This window comes from Micromys minutus (assembly GCF_963924665.1).
Source record: "Micromys minutus genome assembly, chromosome: 29".
Lineage (NCBI taxonomy): Eukaryota > Metazoa > Chordata > Mammalia > Rodentia > Muridae > Micromys > Micromys minutus.
The window spans coordinates 198,205-216,558 of record NC_137964.1 but is presented as its reverse complement, the minus strand read 5'-3'; the positions used below and the strand labels follow the sequence as shown (position 1 = coordinate 216,558).

The 18,354-nt window shown below is 51.7% G+C and overlaps 2 protein-coding genes across 3 annotated transcripts in view; one reads left to right on the top strand and one right to left on the bottom strand.

Annotated features, from left to right (window-relative positions):
• Positions 1-983: 983 nt before the first annotated feature.
• Positions 984-12,822, bottom strand: BRAT1 (BRCA1 associated ATM activator 1). Its single transcript, XM_080940526.1, has 14 exons — positions 12,785-12,822; positions 11,973-12,116; positions 8,712-8,866; positions 7,350-7,497; positions 6,579-6,951; positions 6,310-6,429; positions 5,356-5,447; positions 5,052-5,170; positions 4,793-4,979; positions 4,553-4,626; positions 3,155-3,257; positions 2,945-3,043; positions 2,662-2,837; positions 984-2,246 (listed from the first exon to the last, which is right to left on the bottom strand). The coding sequence occupies exons 2-14, from the start codon at positions 12,097-12,099 to the stop codon at positions 1,551-1,553; spliced, it is 2,469 nt and encodes an 822-aa protein (XP_080796652.1). The 5' UTR covers positions 12,100-12,116; positions 12,785-12,822; the 3' UTR covers positions 984-1,550.
• A 2,384-nt stretch (positions 12,823-15,206) lies between these two features.
• The window catches only part of IQCE (IQ motif containing E), a gene marked incomplete at its 5' end in the record, with an annotated part of 35,282 nt that continues 32,134 nt past the window's right edge, over positions 15,207-18,354 (top strand). For both annotated transcript variants that reach the window (XM_080940588.1, XM_080940587.1), the window contains 2 exons: positions 15,207-15,242; positions 17,677-17,724. In XM_080940588.1, the coding sequence (XP_080796714.1) occupies positions 15,207-15,242; positions 17,677-17,724 (84 nt within the window). The remainder of the gene's footprint in view (positions 15,243-17,676; positions 17,725-18,354) is intronic.

The following is an 18,354-nucleotide window of genomic DNA, read 5'->3' as shown; positions in this document are numbered from 1 at the left end:
CACTGGGGTGTGGGCTTTTTTGAGTGCTCAAGCCAGGCCGTGTTCCTTTCTTTCTGCTGCCTGCTGATCAGATGTAGAACTCCAGGATCCCGTCTGCCTGCACCATGTAAGGCAGCCCGCTTAATATTTTCCACTACAGGAGTCACTATGGTCATGATGTCTCTTTACAGCCATAGAAACTCCAACAAGGCAACCATGCTTATCACAGCAATAGATGACAAAGCAGGTCAGAACTTGGTACCAGGAGTGGGGTATTGCTGACAGACCTGACCATGACGTTTTGAGGATTGTACAAGTGTTTGGAAAAGCCACTGACTGCTCAAAGCCTAATGGGCTGCCATGCAGGAGCTTGTAAGGTAGTTCAGAGAAATGCAGGTAATGGAGGCCTGGCTTTAGGAGGGAATTAGGACTATGAGGACCATTCATGTGATATATTTAAAATCTCTGGTCAGCTGGGGCTGAAGAATCAGCTGTGATTAATCAAAACTAGCAGCAATGAGGTAAATCTTTTGGGAAGGAACTCTTTAGGATCAATACACAGACGCTATGGTCCAGAGAGGGCTAAGGCTGCATCTCAAGCTGCCAATGAACTTGGTAAAATAAATAAAAACCTCTTTTGTGTGGTACTGGTTAGTCACGTAACAACTACAGGATTAAAGCTGCCACGGAGACAGGAGAGGCCATGGTAAAGGTGCGGTTTCAGGTGTGGTGGAGACCCCAGGTCTGCGGGATCACACCAGTAGGTATGAGGTGAAGCCGGCCTGAGTCTAGAAGTCCTTTGGTGTGTGCTGTGGGTGACAGAGCCAGGAAGTGGAGCTGCCCAAGCCCTTTGGAGCTCAGAAGACCATGGGTGAGCTCTAGATGTCAAATTTGAGCATTCTACCCTCAAAAAGAACACAACATTTTAAAAAAATTTTATTTTACAGGACTCACAGTTGTGACTTTGAACTTTAATATATCTGAATTCTTTAGATTATGGGACTTTTAAACTTTGGTTGATGGAGCAGAGAGCTGAATGGCCAGACTTTGTTAAGCCACATACACAATTAACCTCAAAGATTATAGACTTCAATGTTACCTGTTCTGAGCAGAAAGCAAACCACTTCTTTAACAAGACATGGAAAGTAGGATTCTGTGGGGAAAGTGCTTGCCATGCAAGCATGAGGACCTGAGTTCAAATCCCAGCACCCATGTACAGACCCGGGCACAGGGATGCAGTATTATAATCCCAGTGCTAGGGAGGTGGTGACGGGATCCCTGTAGCTCACTGGCAAGCTCATCATCGAGCACCAAGTCCCAGGGAGAGACCTTTTCTCAAAAAACAAAGTAGACAGCACCTGAGGAAGACACCGGAGGCTGACCTCTGGTCTGCATACACACACACACAAAAGGTGGAGTTTTTGTTTTGATTTCTTAAGACAGGGTTTAACTCTGCAACCATGGGTGTGTTATTGTACCCCACTTAAAAGGTAGGAAATGTGATCCACTCCCTGCAGGGTCTCTCAAGAGGCTGACATGGGCTGGAGATGGGGACAGGATGGGGACACACCTTAGTAGCAGTCAGCTTCGTTCTCCTCCAGCACGCCCACCGTGGCCAGCATGTCCTGCAACAGGGACTGTGGGCTCTTCTCCATATGGTCGCTGCTCTTGGCCAGCCTGCCCTGCAGGCCGTCCAGGTCTAAGGACCTGAGCATGGCGATCAAGGCCTCAGGACCCAGGGCCCCCAGGGGCTGGGCCTGCTCACCTTCCCGCCACCTCTGCAGGGCAGCCTCCACCGAGGCTGAGTGGGGGCTGTCCCCGGCTTCCTGAGGGCTACTGCAGGGAACTGTCTTGTCCCTCAAGAAGAGGAGCAGGTCACAGGCCTTTTGGGCCACCGGGCGGTCACAGTCAAGCAAGGCACAAAAGGCAAACTCCAAGAGTGGCAGACGGCAGAGAGTCTGCAAGAATTCCAGGTGTGGGCGGGAAGATGTGGCAGAGGGCAGGCCCACTGTATAGGGACAGTGGAGGCTGGGCTGGCCCACTGCCTGTGTGAGGAACACCCGTGCCAGCTCCAAGCCCTGTACTCGAACCTCCCAGTCCAGATCCCGGCTCACTGCCTGGAGAACAGTGGCCACAAACCACTCTGTGTCTCGAGCCACATCAGCATGGCCGTCCCTCAGCCACTCCGTAAAGACCCGTAACACAGCCCTTCGAGGGAAGCCTTCAGAGTCCGTGCACAGGATGTGCATGAGGTCCGTGAGTAGGCCCTGCAGGTTGTAGAGTTCCAGAAAAGTCAGCATGGAGAAGGTGAGCTGAGCACCAGCATCCATCCCTGCTTCCTGACTACAGATGCAAATTAACCAGCTGCCTCGAGCTCCCGCCACAATTCAGCCACCATGATGGACTGTACCCTCAAACTATGAGCCCCAATTCACTCACTTCCTTAACCTGCTTTCTTCAGGTATTTTCATATAGCAGCAAGAAATCCAGCTATCACAGTTGATGAACCAGGAAGGACAGAACGCAGGAGACATAAATCCATGGCCACCTGGGCTCTGCTCCCCTGCCACAGTGTGTTCTGCATAAACTGTCCCTCAGCCTTGCCCTTGCTCTCAGGAGCAGTTGCTACAGATCTGGCTAGCTGCTTACTGACTCACTGCGCCAACAACAAGCGGCTCCTACCTGCTGGGCCTGCGGGTGCTCGGGACTGGCGGGAACGGCCTGCAGACCCTGGCTGGACAGCTGCCCAGCGGCACCCACTGCACTTGCTCGGACATAACTCTCAGGGTCTTGGAGGAGCTGGCAGGCAAGCGTAGGTACTTCTGAGGAATGCAGTGCCTCTCTGAAGTCAGCCTGCCCTGGGGGTCAAATGTCACACAGCGGTGATCAAAGGCCACTCAGGTAGTCTGAGAGCCCCAGAACCAGCAAGACACAACATACATGCTCCTGTCCCCAGGATGCTCACCTCCCCAGTGTCGGATCAGATGTGTCAGGAACTCCAGGGCCGAGTCCCTCACCTCCCAACACGGGCTGCACAGGCGCTTCTGTAGTATGGGGAATAGCTCTGTACCAGGAAGGGGTGGTTAGTGACCTCTAGGGTCACACTCTGCCTTTCCTCAGGGAAACCCTGCCCAGCTCTCCAGCTTGATACAGTTCTACAAGGAGCTAGGATTACCTCCAAGGAACAGCAGGGCATCAGGGCTGAGCTCAGAGCTGCTGGGGGTCTTGTGTGGGTTCTGGAGCCATCTGAGTGTGGCCTGGAAGGCCTTCTTTAGGACCTAGGATGGGACAGGCTAGAGGCTAGGAGTAGCGTGTTACACACGCCCCACCCCTCGCCACCACTGCGGGCACAGATGCACAGGTGAGTGCAGACCACGGGACTGAAGAAGATGGGAGCCTTCCTCATGTGATATGACAGCAACCCCCACCCCAAGCCTCTCCTCATATTTGGTCCATTCTGCCTGCAGCACCTGGCACTAAGTCTACACCCAGGAGTAGGCAAAGCATGAGAATCTGCCCCTAATTCCCTTCCCTCCTTAACAATTCCACGAATGGCAGAGCATGGTGCGGGAATGCCAACTGGAGGCTTGGGCAACAGAGTAACCTCCTGTCTCAAAGACAAAAACAAAGCCACTGACAGGAAGAATTCCCCTGGATACTGGGTTATCAGCCATGTCCCCACCTCCAACCCTGGCTCCCCTAGAGCTTCAGAAGTCTGTAGTGGGTGCTGCTTGTACTCTAGTGCTGATCTGAGTCCCCCAAAATGGCCCCCAAAACAGGGTAAGACACTGGGGGACCCTGCCCCCAGTTAATCCTGATGCCAGCAGCCAATAGCTGGGGAGAAAAGGCATAGACGGGGTTTATGTTTTCTGGGCTTGGGACAAGGAAGAGGCTGGAGGAGAGAGAAAGGAGTCACCATGGAAGAGGAAGAACGTGCAGGAGGAGAATGAGAGCTGGGGGCTAGCCAACTGCAGTCAGGACATAGAAATGAGTAAGTAGTCACTCAGTTATCAGTACCAAGTGGACTCTCACAGCATGGAGAGTGGGCAGCTTCCATGGTACTGCGCTGCCTAAGGCATATTTAACAACATAATAAAGCTGTGTGTGTGTTTCATCTGGGACCATAAATAGTCTAAGGTGGGAAGAAACAGATCTTTTAAGATCTGCATTGCTACACAATTCCTTTTAAATGTGAACCCCACCGGCATGGGCCTGGCCATGAGTCCCACACGACCACTGCCAGTTTTGACTCTTGAATCAGGGCCTCTACCCCTCGTAGTCTTACTGTGTGGCCCTGGCTGTCTGGGAACTCCTCCTATAGACCAAGCTGGCCACGAACTGTAGAGATTTGCCTGTCTCTGCCTCCCACGTACTGGAACTAATGGTGTGTACGACCGCACCCAGCTTGTCAGGGTCTCTTTATAGCCTAGACTGGCCTAAAACTTATGACTCTCCAGTGTTTACCACACCCGTGGGGAGGATTACAAGTGTGTGACTTGGTAACCCCGATTGGAAGCATTCTAAAGTGAGAAGGTCCCCAGCTGTACAGGCCTCCCAGAACCCTGTACAGTACCATGGGGCTAGACTCTGGGCTCTCCAGGGTCTTCAGGAGGACAGCAAATACCTCCAGCACCAATTCCAGGGGGCCTGAAACAGACACAAGTGGAAACATCAACCCAACTTCTACCCAGAGCCTGCCACCTGGATTCCCAAACTCTATGGAAACAGAAGTCAGAAGCTACCCAAGGGCCCAATGGACCCCCCAGAAGAAAGAGAGAGAGTGGAATTCAGGGCAAGAGAAAACAGCACTCACTTGTCCCCAGAGACAGCGTCCCCAAGAAGTCAAGGGCTGCTCGCTGGACTCGAACACAGCCACCCAGAGCGCCACAGAGACGGCCTCCCGCCCTGGAGCTGGGGTCCGCCGAGCCATCACAGAGATGCAATATAGACACAGCGGCTTGCAGCAGAGGCACCTGTGGCCACGGCGAGGGGCACTGGGGCTGCAAGGAGGGGGCAAGTCAGCAGAGGCCTGGGGTCACACAACTCATGACACAATGCATGGCTACACTTACCAGCATCTGCAGCTCCTCCAGGTGAGCCAGAGTCTGGCAAAGGAGTCCCACACAGGCTGACTTGGAAGATAGGAGTGTATCCACAGTCAGCAAACTACCCACAGTCCCATCCAGCAAGCCTAAGGCAAAGACAACAGCATCTCTTTAGTGACCACCATCCAAGCAAGGGCCAGGTCTCAAGTTCAGGGCCAAGGGCAGTCAGGGATGCTGTCTGTGTCTACTTTCAGTTCGGGAGGTCTGAGTGGGACCAGGGTAGCTCACTCTTCTCTGCCTAAGAATGGAGGGCTCCACCCTCCCTGCATACCTGGAGGTCCAGGGGCCTGAGTGGTAGCTTTCAGGATACAGGCCAGTGGCTGGAGGAGGACTCCAAAGGCCTGGGTCCTCAGTTCCTGGGGACTGGGGACATAGTACAGGATAAGTGTTATACTCTGGCCACAATCTGAGCATCCTAGAGTCTATGGTGGCCCAGTACAAGCGAGGGTAGAGCTCCTCTCAAACAGTTCGTCTGTAAGCTGCTAGTTAGAAACCAGGACAGGAGGAAAGCCCTGACCAAGGCTTGGCCCTGTAGTCCTCAGGGGCCCCAGACAGGCTGGTTACACTCCCTGGTCAGAGTAATTAGGAATTTCCTGGCTCCTAGGGCACTCACGTTGTGTTCAGTGACCTGAGGTGTCCCTTTTCACATTATGGGATGGACCACTCTGATGAACTGAGCCTGCCCGGACCCTTAATACCCTTCCTGCCTGCATCCCATATTCAGCAGCCCACACCTCTGCACACCCCATGGGGTGTACATTATAGGGCTCCAGGAATGTGGCCCAGCCTTACAGATAGTACAGGAGTTAGCTCTAGCTCTGGGGAACCACAGACTTTTATTTGAAATCAATCTGTCTCTTGCTCAGTGTGGGGCACATGCTGCCTAGGAGGTTGAGGTGGAAACGGCAATTCAGTGAAGACTGTCTCAAAATACGAAGAAAAAGAAACCTATTGGTTTTCTATAAGAGAGCTGCCTAGAATCCCCCAGTGAGGGGCTGGGGTTAGCTCAGTGGTAGAACACTTGACCAGCATGTGTAAAACACTAAATTCCATACCAAGTACTGAGGAAGGAAAAGAGGGAGAAAGGGACAGAAGGGGGCAACCAGAGCTTTAACACCTGCCCTTCCTACCTGGCTGCTCTCCCACCTGCCCCATTCTCACATCTGGCTTCCCAGTTTCCACAGTTCCCCAACCATTATGACACTTTCAGCTCTCCCAATCATACCAATGCTGAAGTTTCAGGGTCCCCAGGGCTAGAGGCCCAGCTTGTGTGTGGCTCAGGCGGCTCAGAGTCTGGGCCAGCATCTCCCACAGGCCACAGGCTGCAAAATTCAACACAGGAGACCTGGAGAAAAAAAACATGCCTCCATCAGAGCCGAATTGGACAGCTGCAATTGTGCCCAATCCTGCAGAGGCCCTGTCTCCTGAGGCAGTGCCAGGGTCCTCCCCATGAAGCATCAGCTGCTCTGAAACTTCAGACAATGGTCACCTGACCTGGCTACATTGAGAAGGAGGTCCATGAGCGAGTGCACTGCTGGAATGGGGTCTCTCTCAAATAGGCGAGCGACAGGGGGACTTAACCGCTCCCAGAGGATCCCTGTCCAGGGATTATGACAGCGCCCGAAGGTTGTCGTTAGGACATTCAAGGCCTGTGTGACCTGTGGGGTGGCTTTGGAATGTAAGGACTCTTCCACGTGGTTTACAATCTTCTGGGCACAGACAGGCCAGGCAGCAGCTTCGGGGGCAGGGGATCCTGATGTTTCACCTTGCATGGACAAAGCCAGGATGTGCACTAGGAGCTGGCTGGCTGCTGAGGCTACAAACAGGCTGGGGTCTCCCTGCAAGGAGAAGATTGTGTCCACAGCACCTGGATGGGCAGCGAAAGGTCAGATGAGGGTGCACACAGGGACCTATCCATCATACCCTTCCGAGCCTCTGGGACTCTGCCTCCCCAGCGCTGGGATTAATGGCATGCTCAAGCACCACCTGTCCCTGAGGCAGCTTCTACCCAGTTCTAATGTTACAGGACAAACTCCTCACTAACTGACAGGACACAATTGTAAGAGCCACTCCAAACCCTAGGAATCAAAGATGACACTTCCCTACTGTCACTGTGTGCTTATACTGACATGCCTGGACACTACCATTTCCCCAGCTGCGAAGACTGGACTCAGAGAGGTCAGAGGCTCCTTAGAGATCCCACAGCACAGGCAAAGAGGCAGGAGGCCCTGTAGGGGAACTGGGCAGGACAGGGGCTACACTCACCACTGTCAGCCAGGAAGTGCAGGGCACTGGGGTGGTGTGCCAGGGAGCACAGGCCCTGGATCCAGCCACTGCGCACACTGGGAATGCTCCAGGCTGCCCAGCTGAGGGCACCTGTCTCTCCAAAGAGCCCCATCAACAACTCTCCCTGCTAAGAAGCAAAGAAAGCATCAGAAATGCAGAGGGAGAAGGATTTTACTGTTGGTGGTTTTCAGGACTGGTAGAGTCAGGCTTGGTGGTGCATCCTTTAACTCTGCCATTCAGGTGCAAAAGCAGGTGAGTCTCTTTAATTCTAGGTCTGCCAGGGATACAAGGTGAAACATCTCAAAAAAGAGAACGTGAGCTGGAAAGATGGCTGGGGCTGACTGCTCCAGTAGTGAAACCTGGCTCAGGTCCCAACTCCCACATGGTGGCTCACAAGTGAGTGAATCCCAGCTCCAGGGATCTAATACCCTCTTCTGACCTTCACAGAAACCGCACCCACATACACCAGAGACATACATGTAGGCAAAACCCTAACGGACACAAAGTAAAAATAGATACCAGGGAAAAGAAAAACACCAAGTGTGGTAGTGTATGCCTTTAACCCCAGCACCTGGGAGGCAGAGGCAGGCAGGTCTCGGTGAGCTCGAGACAAGCCTTGTCTATATAGCAAGCTCCAGGGCAGCCAGGACCACAAAGAGAGACCCTGTGTTAAAAATCAAAACAACACCACAAGACCAAAATGATACTAATAAAAATAAAAAAAACCCTCCAACAACAAAGCAAAAGGCCAAGTGGATTGGTAGAAGTGCTAACTGGTTTCACACAACTGCTCCCAGACCCCAGTGCCACCTCTCTGCCCCCGAGACGGGACAAAGGTCAGAAACACATTTCTCTTCCTCCTGTCTGTGTGAGACTTTTATTCTTTTAAAGTTCTTTAATTATATGTCTGTGGGTCTATGTACATGAATGCAGGCTCCTACGGAAACCAGAGGGCATCAGTCCCCAAGAGCTGGAGTCCCCTGCCTTGTGGCAGGGAGTCACTGTACCTAGAACACTGTTCTTTCCCCCACGTGATCCATGGCCTTGCCACAGACAAAGCATGTGGAGTGTCCTAGGGTCCTCACACTGCCCCATCAGAGAGAGATACTTAGAATGTGGCAAGGGTCATACAGCAGGTGAGAACAGGAAGCCAGCCAACATCATCTCTGACAGTGTTTCTAAGTAGGAGCAATGTGGGATGACACTGAGGTTGGAATCCTGGCATGCTGGCCAGGCACAGGAGCAGGGCCAGCGACTGAGACCCAGGCACTGAGATGGCTTCCACACCAGGAGAGGATGCCCGCACTTTGGGGGACAAGCACATGGGAGATAAAAGCTCACCTGAAGGTACTGAAAACAGTCCTCTTGGGCTGCAAATATCCCAACAAGGCGTAGAGCAAAGGAGAGGACCCTGGGGCTCATGTCCTGTGGCTTTAGCACATGGGACAGGAGCTCTACTAGGCAGGGGTGGTCCTGTAGTAATTGGAGGCTGGAGTCTGTGGAGAAAGAACATCCCAAGACAGCAGTGACCATGGATAGCTTCTCTAGAAACGGCTGGAACATGCCTTTCAGTTAGAATTAAGGAGTCCAAGAAAGAGGGGCATTCACCACAAATGATTCATTAAAGAGACCCCAGAGGCATGGTGCTACGTGCCCATAATCCCAGCATTTAGAAGGTGGAGGCAGGAGGCTCAGAAGTTCAAGGCTATCTTCAGCTACCTAACAAAATCATGAATAATTTAGGTTACAAATAAGTCTGCCTCAGAAAAACAAAAATTGGGCTGGAGAGATGGCTCAGCGGTTAAGAGCACTGACTGCTCTTCCAGAGGTCCTGAGTTCAATTCCCAGCATCCACATGGTGGCTCACAACCATCTGTAATGGGATCTGATGCCCTCTTCTGGTGTGTCTGAAGACAGCTACAGTGTACTCATATACATAAAATAAATAAGGCTTTTTTAAAAAGTGCTGAATATGCTGGAAGGAACAGTTTTATACTTGCCCATTAGACTGGCTTTCTCCGTCCACACCTGCTGTGTTCTTGGCAATCTGTGTTTCTCAGAGTTGTGCAAAAATCTTGCCCTGAGACTGTACATTCAACTTTATAGTAGATAAAAGATAACAGCTCATAAAGATGAGAGCCAGTAAGGAGTTAGGGCTGTAACTCCACACCAGAGCCCCTGCCTAGACTCCCCCAGTGAGGGGCTGGGGTGTGGCTCAGTGGTAGAGCCCCTGCCTAGAATCCCCCAGTGAGGGGCTGGGGTATGGCTCAGTGGTAGAGCCCCTGCCTAGAATCCCCCAGTGAGGGGCTGGGGTGTGGCTCAGTGGTAGAGCCCCTGCCTAGAATCCCCCAGTGAGGGGCTGGGGTGTGGCTCAGCAATAAAATACTTGTCTACCTCTAGTATTACCAAAAGAAAAAAAGGAGAAAATAAAGACAGGAAATAAATAAATAAGGAGCCATTAAAGCCAACACTGCCCACTCAAAAAAGTTGAATTTATAATCTCAGAGCAAGATTTTTGAACACCCCTGAGAAACACACAGACAAATCGCCAAGAACACAGCAGTTGTGAACAGTGTAAGCCAGTCTAATGAGCCAGCATGAAAACTGTCCTTTCAGCATGTGCAACATTTTTGGTTTCTTGAGGCAGGCTAACATGTAACCCAAGTTATCCTTGAATTTGTTTGGTAGCTGAGGATAGTCTTGAACTCCTGAGCATCCTGCCTCCACCTTCTAAATTTGAGGATTATGGGCATGTAGCACCATGCCTAGCTTTTTTCTGTTCCTTTTCTTTTTGTTTTTCAAGACAGGGTTTCTCTATGTAGCCTTGGCTGTCCTAGGACTTACACTGTAGACCAGGCTAGCCTGAACTCACAAAGATCACCTTGCCTCTGCCTCCTGAGTGCTGCAATTAAAGGGGCTTTTTCTTGCTGGGAGAGGAAGGAGCAGTTGCTAGGGACTGAGGTCAAGACTTCATGCCTGGTAGGCAAGTGCTCTCCCACTGAGCTACATCCCCAATCCTTCTCTTTTGTTATTACTGACTTTGGATTTGGTTTTGGTTTTCTGTTTGGTTGTTTTGAAACAAATTCTAATCCAGGCTAGCCTTGAATCTGCTACGTAGGTGAGGCTAACCATCAACTCCTGATCCTCCCATCTTTGCCTCCCAAATGCTCAGCCATATCTGGCTGCCAGCCCTATCTGTTTTGCTTTCAACAAGATCTTACTAAGTTGCTTTGAACTCACTGTGTAGCCCAGACCCTAAACTCAAAAATCCTCCTGCCGAGTGCCTGGCACAGCTCTGCCATATGGGGCATTTTTAAAAATTGTAGGAGGTGGGAGGAACTGTCTACCAACCCACACCCAGCTATGTTCGGAACAAAAGGTTATACAATGAGACCGGACAACACCCCTTTAGTTGACTAAAACCCACTGAAATGGTACACTTCATTTTCTACCCATTTATTTTATTTTATATACACTTATATACATTTGTCCTTCTGTAGCCCAGGCTGGTCCCACACTCACTACATAGCCCAGGATGGCCTCAAACTTGCAGCAACCTGCCTGCCTCGGCCTTCCAGGTATTGAGATTACAGACTGAGTCATTATGCCCCGCTGAACTGATACACTTTAAATGGGAGGACTCCGTAGCATGAAAATCATATCTCAGTAAAGCTGTTTAAGAATACTTGCAGGTCAGATGTGGTAGCATACACATTTAAACACGACACTTTGGAAGCAGAGGCAGGTAGACCTCTGAGTTCAAAGCCAGCCTGGTCTACACAGTGAGCCCAGGCCAGCCAGGGCTACACAGCTGAACCCTGCTTCCAAAAAACAAGATGGTTCAGTAGGTAACAGTTCCTACTTTTCAGTCATAAGGACCTGAGTTCAAATCCCCAGCACTCATATAAAGGATTGGGATAGCTGCACAAGCCTCTAATCTTAGGGTTGGGGGAGCTGTGGAAACTGACAGATCCCAAGAGCTTCTGGGCCAGCCCCTGTAATCTCAAATTCAATACAGACCTTGCCTCAAGGCAATAAGGTGAATGGAGACTGATGGCTAATGTTCTGCTCTGACCTTCCTATATAGAAGCTTGGGTGTACGCACACGCACATACATATACATACATACATATACATACATACATGCTCAGGAGGCAGGCACTGGCAGGTCCCTAAGTTCCAGAACAGCTAGGGCTAAACAGAGAAACCCTGGTTCAGGGAGAAAAATAAAAATGGAAACACATACAACAATGCAAGTGATTAAATTAAGGTCCGCCCACAGTAAGGATGTAACTCTGGCTGGCCTTAAACTCAAAATGTAGCGCTGTTAAGGTCCTCTTGTCTTGGCTTCTAGATGACGTCCCACCACATCCACACAGAGATCTGACTCGTTTAAGACAAACAAAATACAATGGAGACAGCAAAACAAAGTGGGCACCTGCTCTGCAAACTCCTGGTGTGGAGTGGACAGCGAAAGCCTGGAACGTGGCCAGAGTTCATCATACATGACTACACCTGACTCTCCCTGGTCAGCCACAGAGCCTCAAGGAGATGATGTAAAGACACCACATGAATGGACAATTCTATAAGCCATGTCCTCACCTGCCTCTGTCACTGTTTTAAACCAGTCCAGCAGTTTCTCCAAGCAGGTGTCATCTGTCACCAGCTGTCTGGGATCTGCCAAAACAGCACAGAGAGCCGGGAGGAGCCTGGAGCATTCTGGGTCCATGATCAGGCCAACAGTTCCTACAGGGGAAGCAAGAGGTCAGCCTCATATCTGGCTTGGGACACCAGCTACCCTAGGTACAGGCAGCCTTGAATGCCTGTTAGGATGGGAGAGGGGCTCGGAAAACTTCACGTGGACCAGAACTTGAGTCCACAAAGATGCTAAGCTCAGTTCAGGGGAACCTGGGCAAGAGGACTGAGTCCTGGCAGCTGCCTTGTAGGGTGAGAACAGGTTAATGAGAGCCACAAGGCCTTTAGTGTCAAACTTGGGGGTTTGGTGGGGTGGGGTAATGGGGTGCAACTGCCTATTAACCTGGCTGCGAGAACAGTCAGGGGATCTGCCAGATGTACAAAGAAACCATGCCACGGAGAAGTGCACAGGAAGGTGGATGTCAGAGCCCAAGTCAGTAAAGGCTACAAGTGACAACCCCGTGGCCTCCAACTAAGTGTTTCCTCAGGACAGAAATATGCATCTTGGAGGGCAATGATTTCGGACCTGCAAGGCTCTGTCTGGACCTCGACATCCCTCGTCCGTACCTCCTAAATCCGGGTAAAAGGTACGCTCTCCACGACTGCGAGTTAGCCTGGGGTTCTAATCCCGCCCCCGCATCCCTCCGCTAAGGGAAGTAGGCCTGGGAGTGCAGAATGCACCACTAGGCTGCCCGGCCGAAGCTCGAACTCTGCCTTACCAGGATCTCGACCCTCCGTGTGCCTCACCCACTGTCGTTCCGGTATCTGAGGCAAGCCCCGCCTTCGTCTCCGCAAATTCCGCTTCACGCGGGCCGAGGCCCCGCCCTCCCCAGGTCCTGTCCCATTTCAGAGTTCGCTTCACGCAACCGCGAGCCCCGCCCCTCCACAGGAATTGACTCCATCCGGCCAGCTACAAGTCCCACCCCGCCTGATTGCACAGCCAGCAACGAGGCTCCGCCCCCTCAGACCCTGCCTCCGACGGAAGTTCCTCTTCTCCTTGCTACAGGCTCCGCCCTCGATGACGCATATTCCCCGCCCGGTTCCGGTTTACGTTTCCACAGGCCCTGCCCTCGGTCAGTGCCACGTGATGGACATGGGGATGGGGACAAAAGAGCGGGGTCGACGCGCTGGGAGACTGGTGATGACTCTGCCGTTCCGATCACCTCTAAGGTTCAAAGCCCATACACGCACTCCAGCTGGATGCAGTTTGGGACTGTCACACTACTAATCTCTCAGAACTGTCGCGCCCTCTCCAGGACGCTCTATGGGACGTGCCCACGCAGGCAGTAGGCGGAGCGTCCCGGAGGCGGGTCCTGTGTGGGCGTGGCTACTTGCTGGGAGGCGCGGCCTAGCTGGCCTCGGGCCACGTGCCTAGGTTTTTAAGGTCCCCGGTTTCTGCTGGCTGTTTTTACCCTTGCTTTCAGTTCTTGTGTACGGTGTGGTCAGCATCAGGCAGGTCAGCGCGGAATCCCCGGTGCTGAAACCCTCGGTTCCCACAGCGGACACCGCTAAACTGGGATCTAGGGTGTCAGGACCCTCCAGTCACCAAAGCCTGCATTTCTGTGGCTCTTCACAGCTCCGTTCTTCTATCTCTTGCCTTCTCTCTACCAACTCTTTACAGCTTTAGCCCGCTCTGCTAATGACAAAGATTAAAAGTAGGCCATCGGGGACTAGAGAGATGGGTCAGTGGTAAAGAATACCTCCTCTTCCAGAGGACCAGAGTTTGGTTCCCAGCTCAGACATCACTCACACAGACACACAAATTAAAATGTCTTTTAGGGCACGGTTCTGGAATACCTAAAGATAACAAGATAAAACTCATCTACCCCGAAATTCCAACGTGCCTTAAATCAAGCCTGTGAGCTAACTTGCTTGTCTCTCTTCCTTCGTAATGGGGGCACGCTGGACTTGTACAGAATAAAACACTGCATTTACATACTGTTTGAGTCAGGGGTGTCATTCTTTGAATGACCTTTACACAAGCAAGAAGAAAAACCTCTCAGGAGAAACCTTGTATTGAGCTTAATGTTGCAATACCACCCACTTGCGGAGAGTTGTTACCCAAAAACTGAATGCGGGCTGGGGGAAAAAAACCTGAGTCGCCAGAATTCATGAAGGAGATAGGGCGGGGTGGAAGAACAAAATAAGAAAAGCAGGGCACGGTAGTATACATTTGTAATCGTAGCACTGAGTTAGGCAGACTCGATGCCTCCCCCCATCCCCCAGGCAGATGACAAACTGTACCATCAGGCATGGGTAGGAAAAGCCACAGGGTTCTGGAGAGTTCAGAGAGGCTTGTGATAGCAAACAGTTGGTGCTGGCCTATGGGCAGCCGTGGCGTGGACTGCCTCATCCTCAAGGTGCCAGACTCCAGGTCTAACAATTAGGGAGTCATTTTGGTCCCCAACATCTCAGCTTATTTAGAGGAAAAGCAAACATGTAAATAGGCTGATGTCCCCAATCTCAAATCTTGCCTACTGTTAAAGATGCTGCCTTATTGGACTGGAGAGATGGCTCAGCGATTAAGAGCATTGACTGCTCTCCCAAAGTTCCTGAGGTCAATTCCCAGCAACCACATGGTGGCTCACAACCATCTGTAATGGGATCTAATGCTCTCTTCTGGTGTGTCTGAAAACAGCGACTCACAGTGTACTCACATACATATATGAAATAAATAGATCTTAAAAAAAAAAAAAAAAAAAAGATGGTGCCTTACGTTCTGTCCTCTAAACCCACTCAGCATGGCGACCCTCGGAACCTCTGCCCTCTGGGCTACATAGTTGCAGCCGCTGTTTACGTAAACCCAACTCGGGCTGCTGAAGTTGGATCTGAGAGCATGGCTCCGAGGTAGAAAGTAAAGCCTTGCCTGCGGGAGGTCACAGGCTCATTTCTTGCATCCCGCAAAACCAAATACTCAAGAGACAAGGTGCGATTGCGCAGTGCCACCCCGGGAGAGTGCGTGGTTGGCCCCTCGCTCACGCGCACTGAGCGCGTGCACAGCACTCCTCCCGCTCTGGAGGAAGGACCACATCCGGGGCTCTGTGGCCGCGGCACGGTTGCCATGGTACCAGGGCGGCTGGCAGGCCTCCCAAGCTGAGGGCCGAGCTCGCAGGACCAGGGAGGCCGCGTAGCGCTGCCGCTATGAGCTTGGGCACCACAGATCTAGCCTCGGAGACGGTAAGGAGGCCTAGGGCAGAGGGAGGAAGGGCGCACGGTGGTAGCCAGCTCCGGCAGGCCGATTGTTACCGCACAAGAGCCAGCTCCGGGCGTCGGCCGCCACCGTGCCCGCGCCTCAGCAGCCTCTAGCTCCCGCCTGCGCTCGCGGAGGCCACTACTTCCAGGAAGCCCCCGGGACTGCGCCCTCCTGCACGCGCTGCGGGTATGAGGCGGTAAGCTCATCTCCTAAGTGTTGCTGTAGGCTGCGGTCCGGTGACGCCCCGGAGCGATCCGGAGCAAGGGGGAAGGCCTGCTCCCACCCTCCTCCATGGTTTGTCCTGCACCGTTTGTCCAGGCATCCCTGGAAGAGGCGTTACTCTCTCACTCTCCGAGTGCGTGTCCGGTACCTTAGTGCCCGTCGGTCTCCAGTGAACTTGGTGCTTTCCGGGTTGTGGGGGAGTGCCTATAGGACAGGACAATAAATAGGCTGATGTTCCCCATCTCAAAGAGAAGTAGGGAGCAGTATGGAAGAGGTTTAGGGCCAGCGGGAATGTCACATGTAGAGGCCGCAAGGCCGGGAAAGTAGCACGCCCGAAAGCAAGCTCGTTGGGATCGGATTGCGAAGAGTACTGAGGAGGTTGGTAGAGACCTGGCCAGGGTGAAACATGACTTTCAAGGGGCCAAGGGATGCCAGTGGGAGGTTCCACAACAGACTTAAGGGACCAGCCTTCTGGTCAGCGGAGAGCAGCTGGCATTTCCTACTTGTTCCTGCCTAGTTTCGGAGGTCGGTCTCCCAACTCTTACTTCAGAAACTGCCCCCAGTAACTGCCTCCTCATCTCTGTTTGTTTTCTGGGTGCTACTGGGGACTGAAACCATGAGCCTCCCCAGCCGGGTCACTGGTGTATTCCAGGCAGACAGTTTCTGACTCAGACCCCCAGCCTAAGCACCCCCACCCCTGCCTCTCACTGGGCTCTCCCACTGAACTAACTTCCAGACCTGTAAGAAGTTGAAACCTCCCCCACTAAGAGTGAGACTTGGTGGAGGAAGACTTCTAACGGGATGTAAGTAAATTAATAAATTAATGAAGAAAAAGACCAAAAAAAAAAAAAAAAAAAAAAAAAAAGGTAAAAGTCTATTGTGTTGAGATTACAAAGATTCATTCATTACTCTTTCAGTACCTTTGAATTATCCATAATCTGGCCATCTACAGAAATCCAGTTAATATAAGTTGTGTTTCTTTTATGCATCTTTCCTCCCACAAGTTTTTAAAAAAAACAGATCACATTTCTACATCTGTATAACTTTTACCATTAACTTTGTTTCTAGTATTTTCGGTATTTTTTTTAAATGCTCTGACTTTGTGTGTAGCCCAGACTGGCCTCAAATTCTGCCTCCTTCTGCCTCAGTTTGCCAAATCCTAGGATTACAGACTTGCACCACCAGGAGGTGTGTGTTTTCCCAGATGTAACTGAGGATGGGGAGACTGGGTTCAGTGGATAAAGTGCTTGCCTGCACTCCCGAACTCACCTCACATCCACAGGGATAAGGCTGCCTGTAATCCTAATGCTCAGGAACTGGAGACAGGGGAAGCCCCTGGGCAAGCTGGCTAACTAGACTGGCCACAACGGATGAGCTCTGGGTTTAGCGAGAGAGCCTCGGTCAAAGTGGAAAGGGATGAAGGGAGACAGAGTCTTCGAGACCTCCACAAGCATGCACGCACAGGCACACACACAAACGGGCAGCCAGGTAGAGCCCTGGAGTTCCGGTCCCCGCTGTGTCAGGCAGTTCACCACTGCCTCCAGGGGTCCACAGACAACCTACATACATGTGCACATGTACAGACACACATGAAAGAAAGCTTGCATATCTATAAACAGAGAGCATGAAACTAAAAGGTATGTAAGCAAAATGCTTTGCTCGGCCAAGAGATGGGCAGAGTAGAAGTGGAGTAACTGAGGCACTGAAGCAGTGAAAACCCGGCTGGCTTCTCTTGACTTGAGAACTCTTACCAAAGGCACACAGTAACCTGAGAACCATCATACCTCTGTGGGTATGGACTTCCCCAGACAGGCAGAACCTTTCATTCACCCCAACCCCACCTTCCTTCTTTTTCTGGGTCTGTTCATAAATGGAGACCAGAGTAATGTCACTTGAAATTCCTCAGCCATCATCCACACACGCCCCTTACGTTGAGGGAGTGGCATAGAATGCTTAAGTAGGCTAGGCCCGATGGTCAGTGAGCCCTAGAGATTCACCTGTCTTTCCCCACCAGCACTAGATGTGGATGGAATCCAGGTCCCCTCGCTCCCACATCCTCCTTCCTGACTACCAGGGTACACCACTGCTACAGGCTGGAGGTGTCCCAAGCCTCCCTCGTGCTGGTCCATGAGATGTACTGGGCCGTGCTGCAGCAGTGGGACGGGCCTCCCAGTGACTTGTGTGCATTTCTTCCAGGGAGATGACAGTCTGTCTGCTATTACCTTTGATTCTGACTTTGAGTCGGTGAGTACCAGCAGGGGTTGGCAGTCCCAGCGTCCTTGCATGTTGTCCCCCAGACGCTGCTGGACCCGAGCATGGGTGTCCAGAGCTGCTTCTGGTGTCAGAGTTTCAGCCTGTTAGTTGCATCTAGATAACTGAGATTGTCGTTTTAGAACTTTTCCATTTGTGTATGTATTTGTTTATTTATTAGAAGTCAATTCCAAGAGCTGGGAATGTGGCTTGGTTGGTAGATTACTCACCTGGCAGGCGTGAAGCCCTGGGCTGCACTTCTAATGCTGCGTAACCTAGGAACCGTGATGCAGAGGCAAGGGAATCAGTTTAAGGTCTTCTTCTGTTTATATAGTGTGCTCAGGACTAGCCTGGGCTACATAAGACCCTGTCTCAAACAATGGTAGCAGCAACAACAAAATATTATCACATCAAAGCTAGTTTTAGAAATCGTGAAGGTCTGGAGAGATGGCTCAGTGACACTTGGTACTTTAGCAAAGTATCCAGATGCAATCCCTGTGTCCACAGAGCAGCTCACAGAGTGCTGGCGACTTGGGTGCACTGTTGAGTCTTGCCCTTTCAACTCACGGGGGATCCTAGGCAGGGGCTCTACCACTGAGCCACACCCCAGCCCCTCACTAGGGG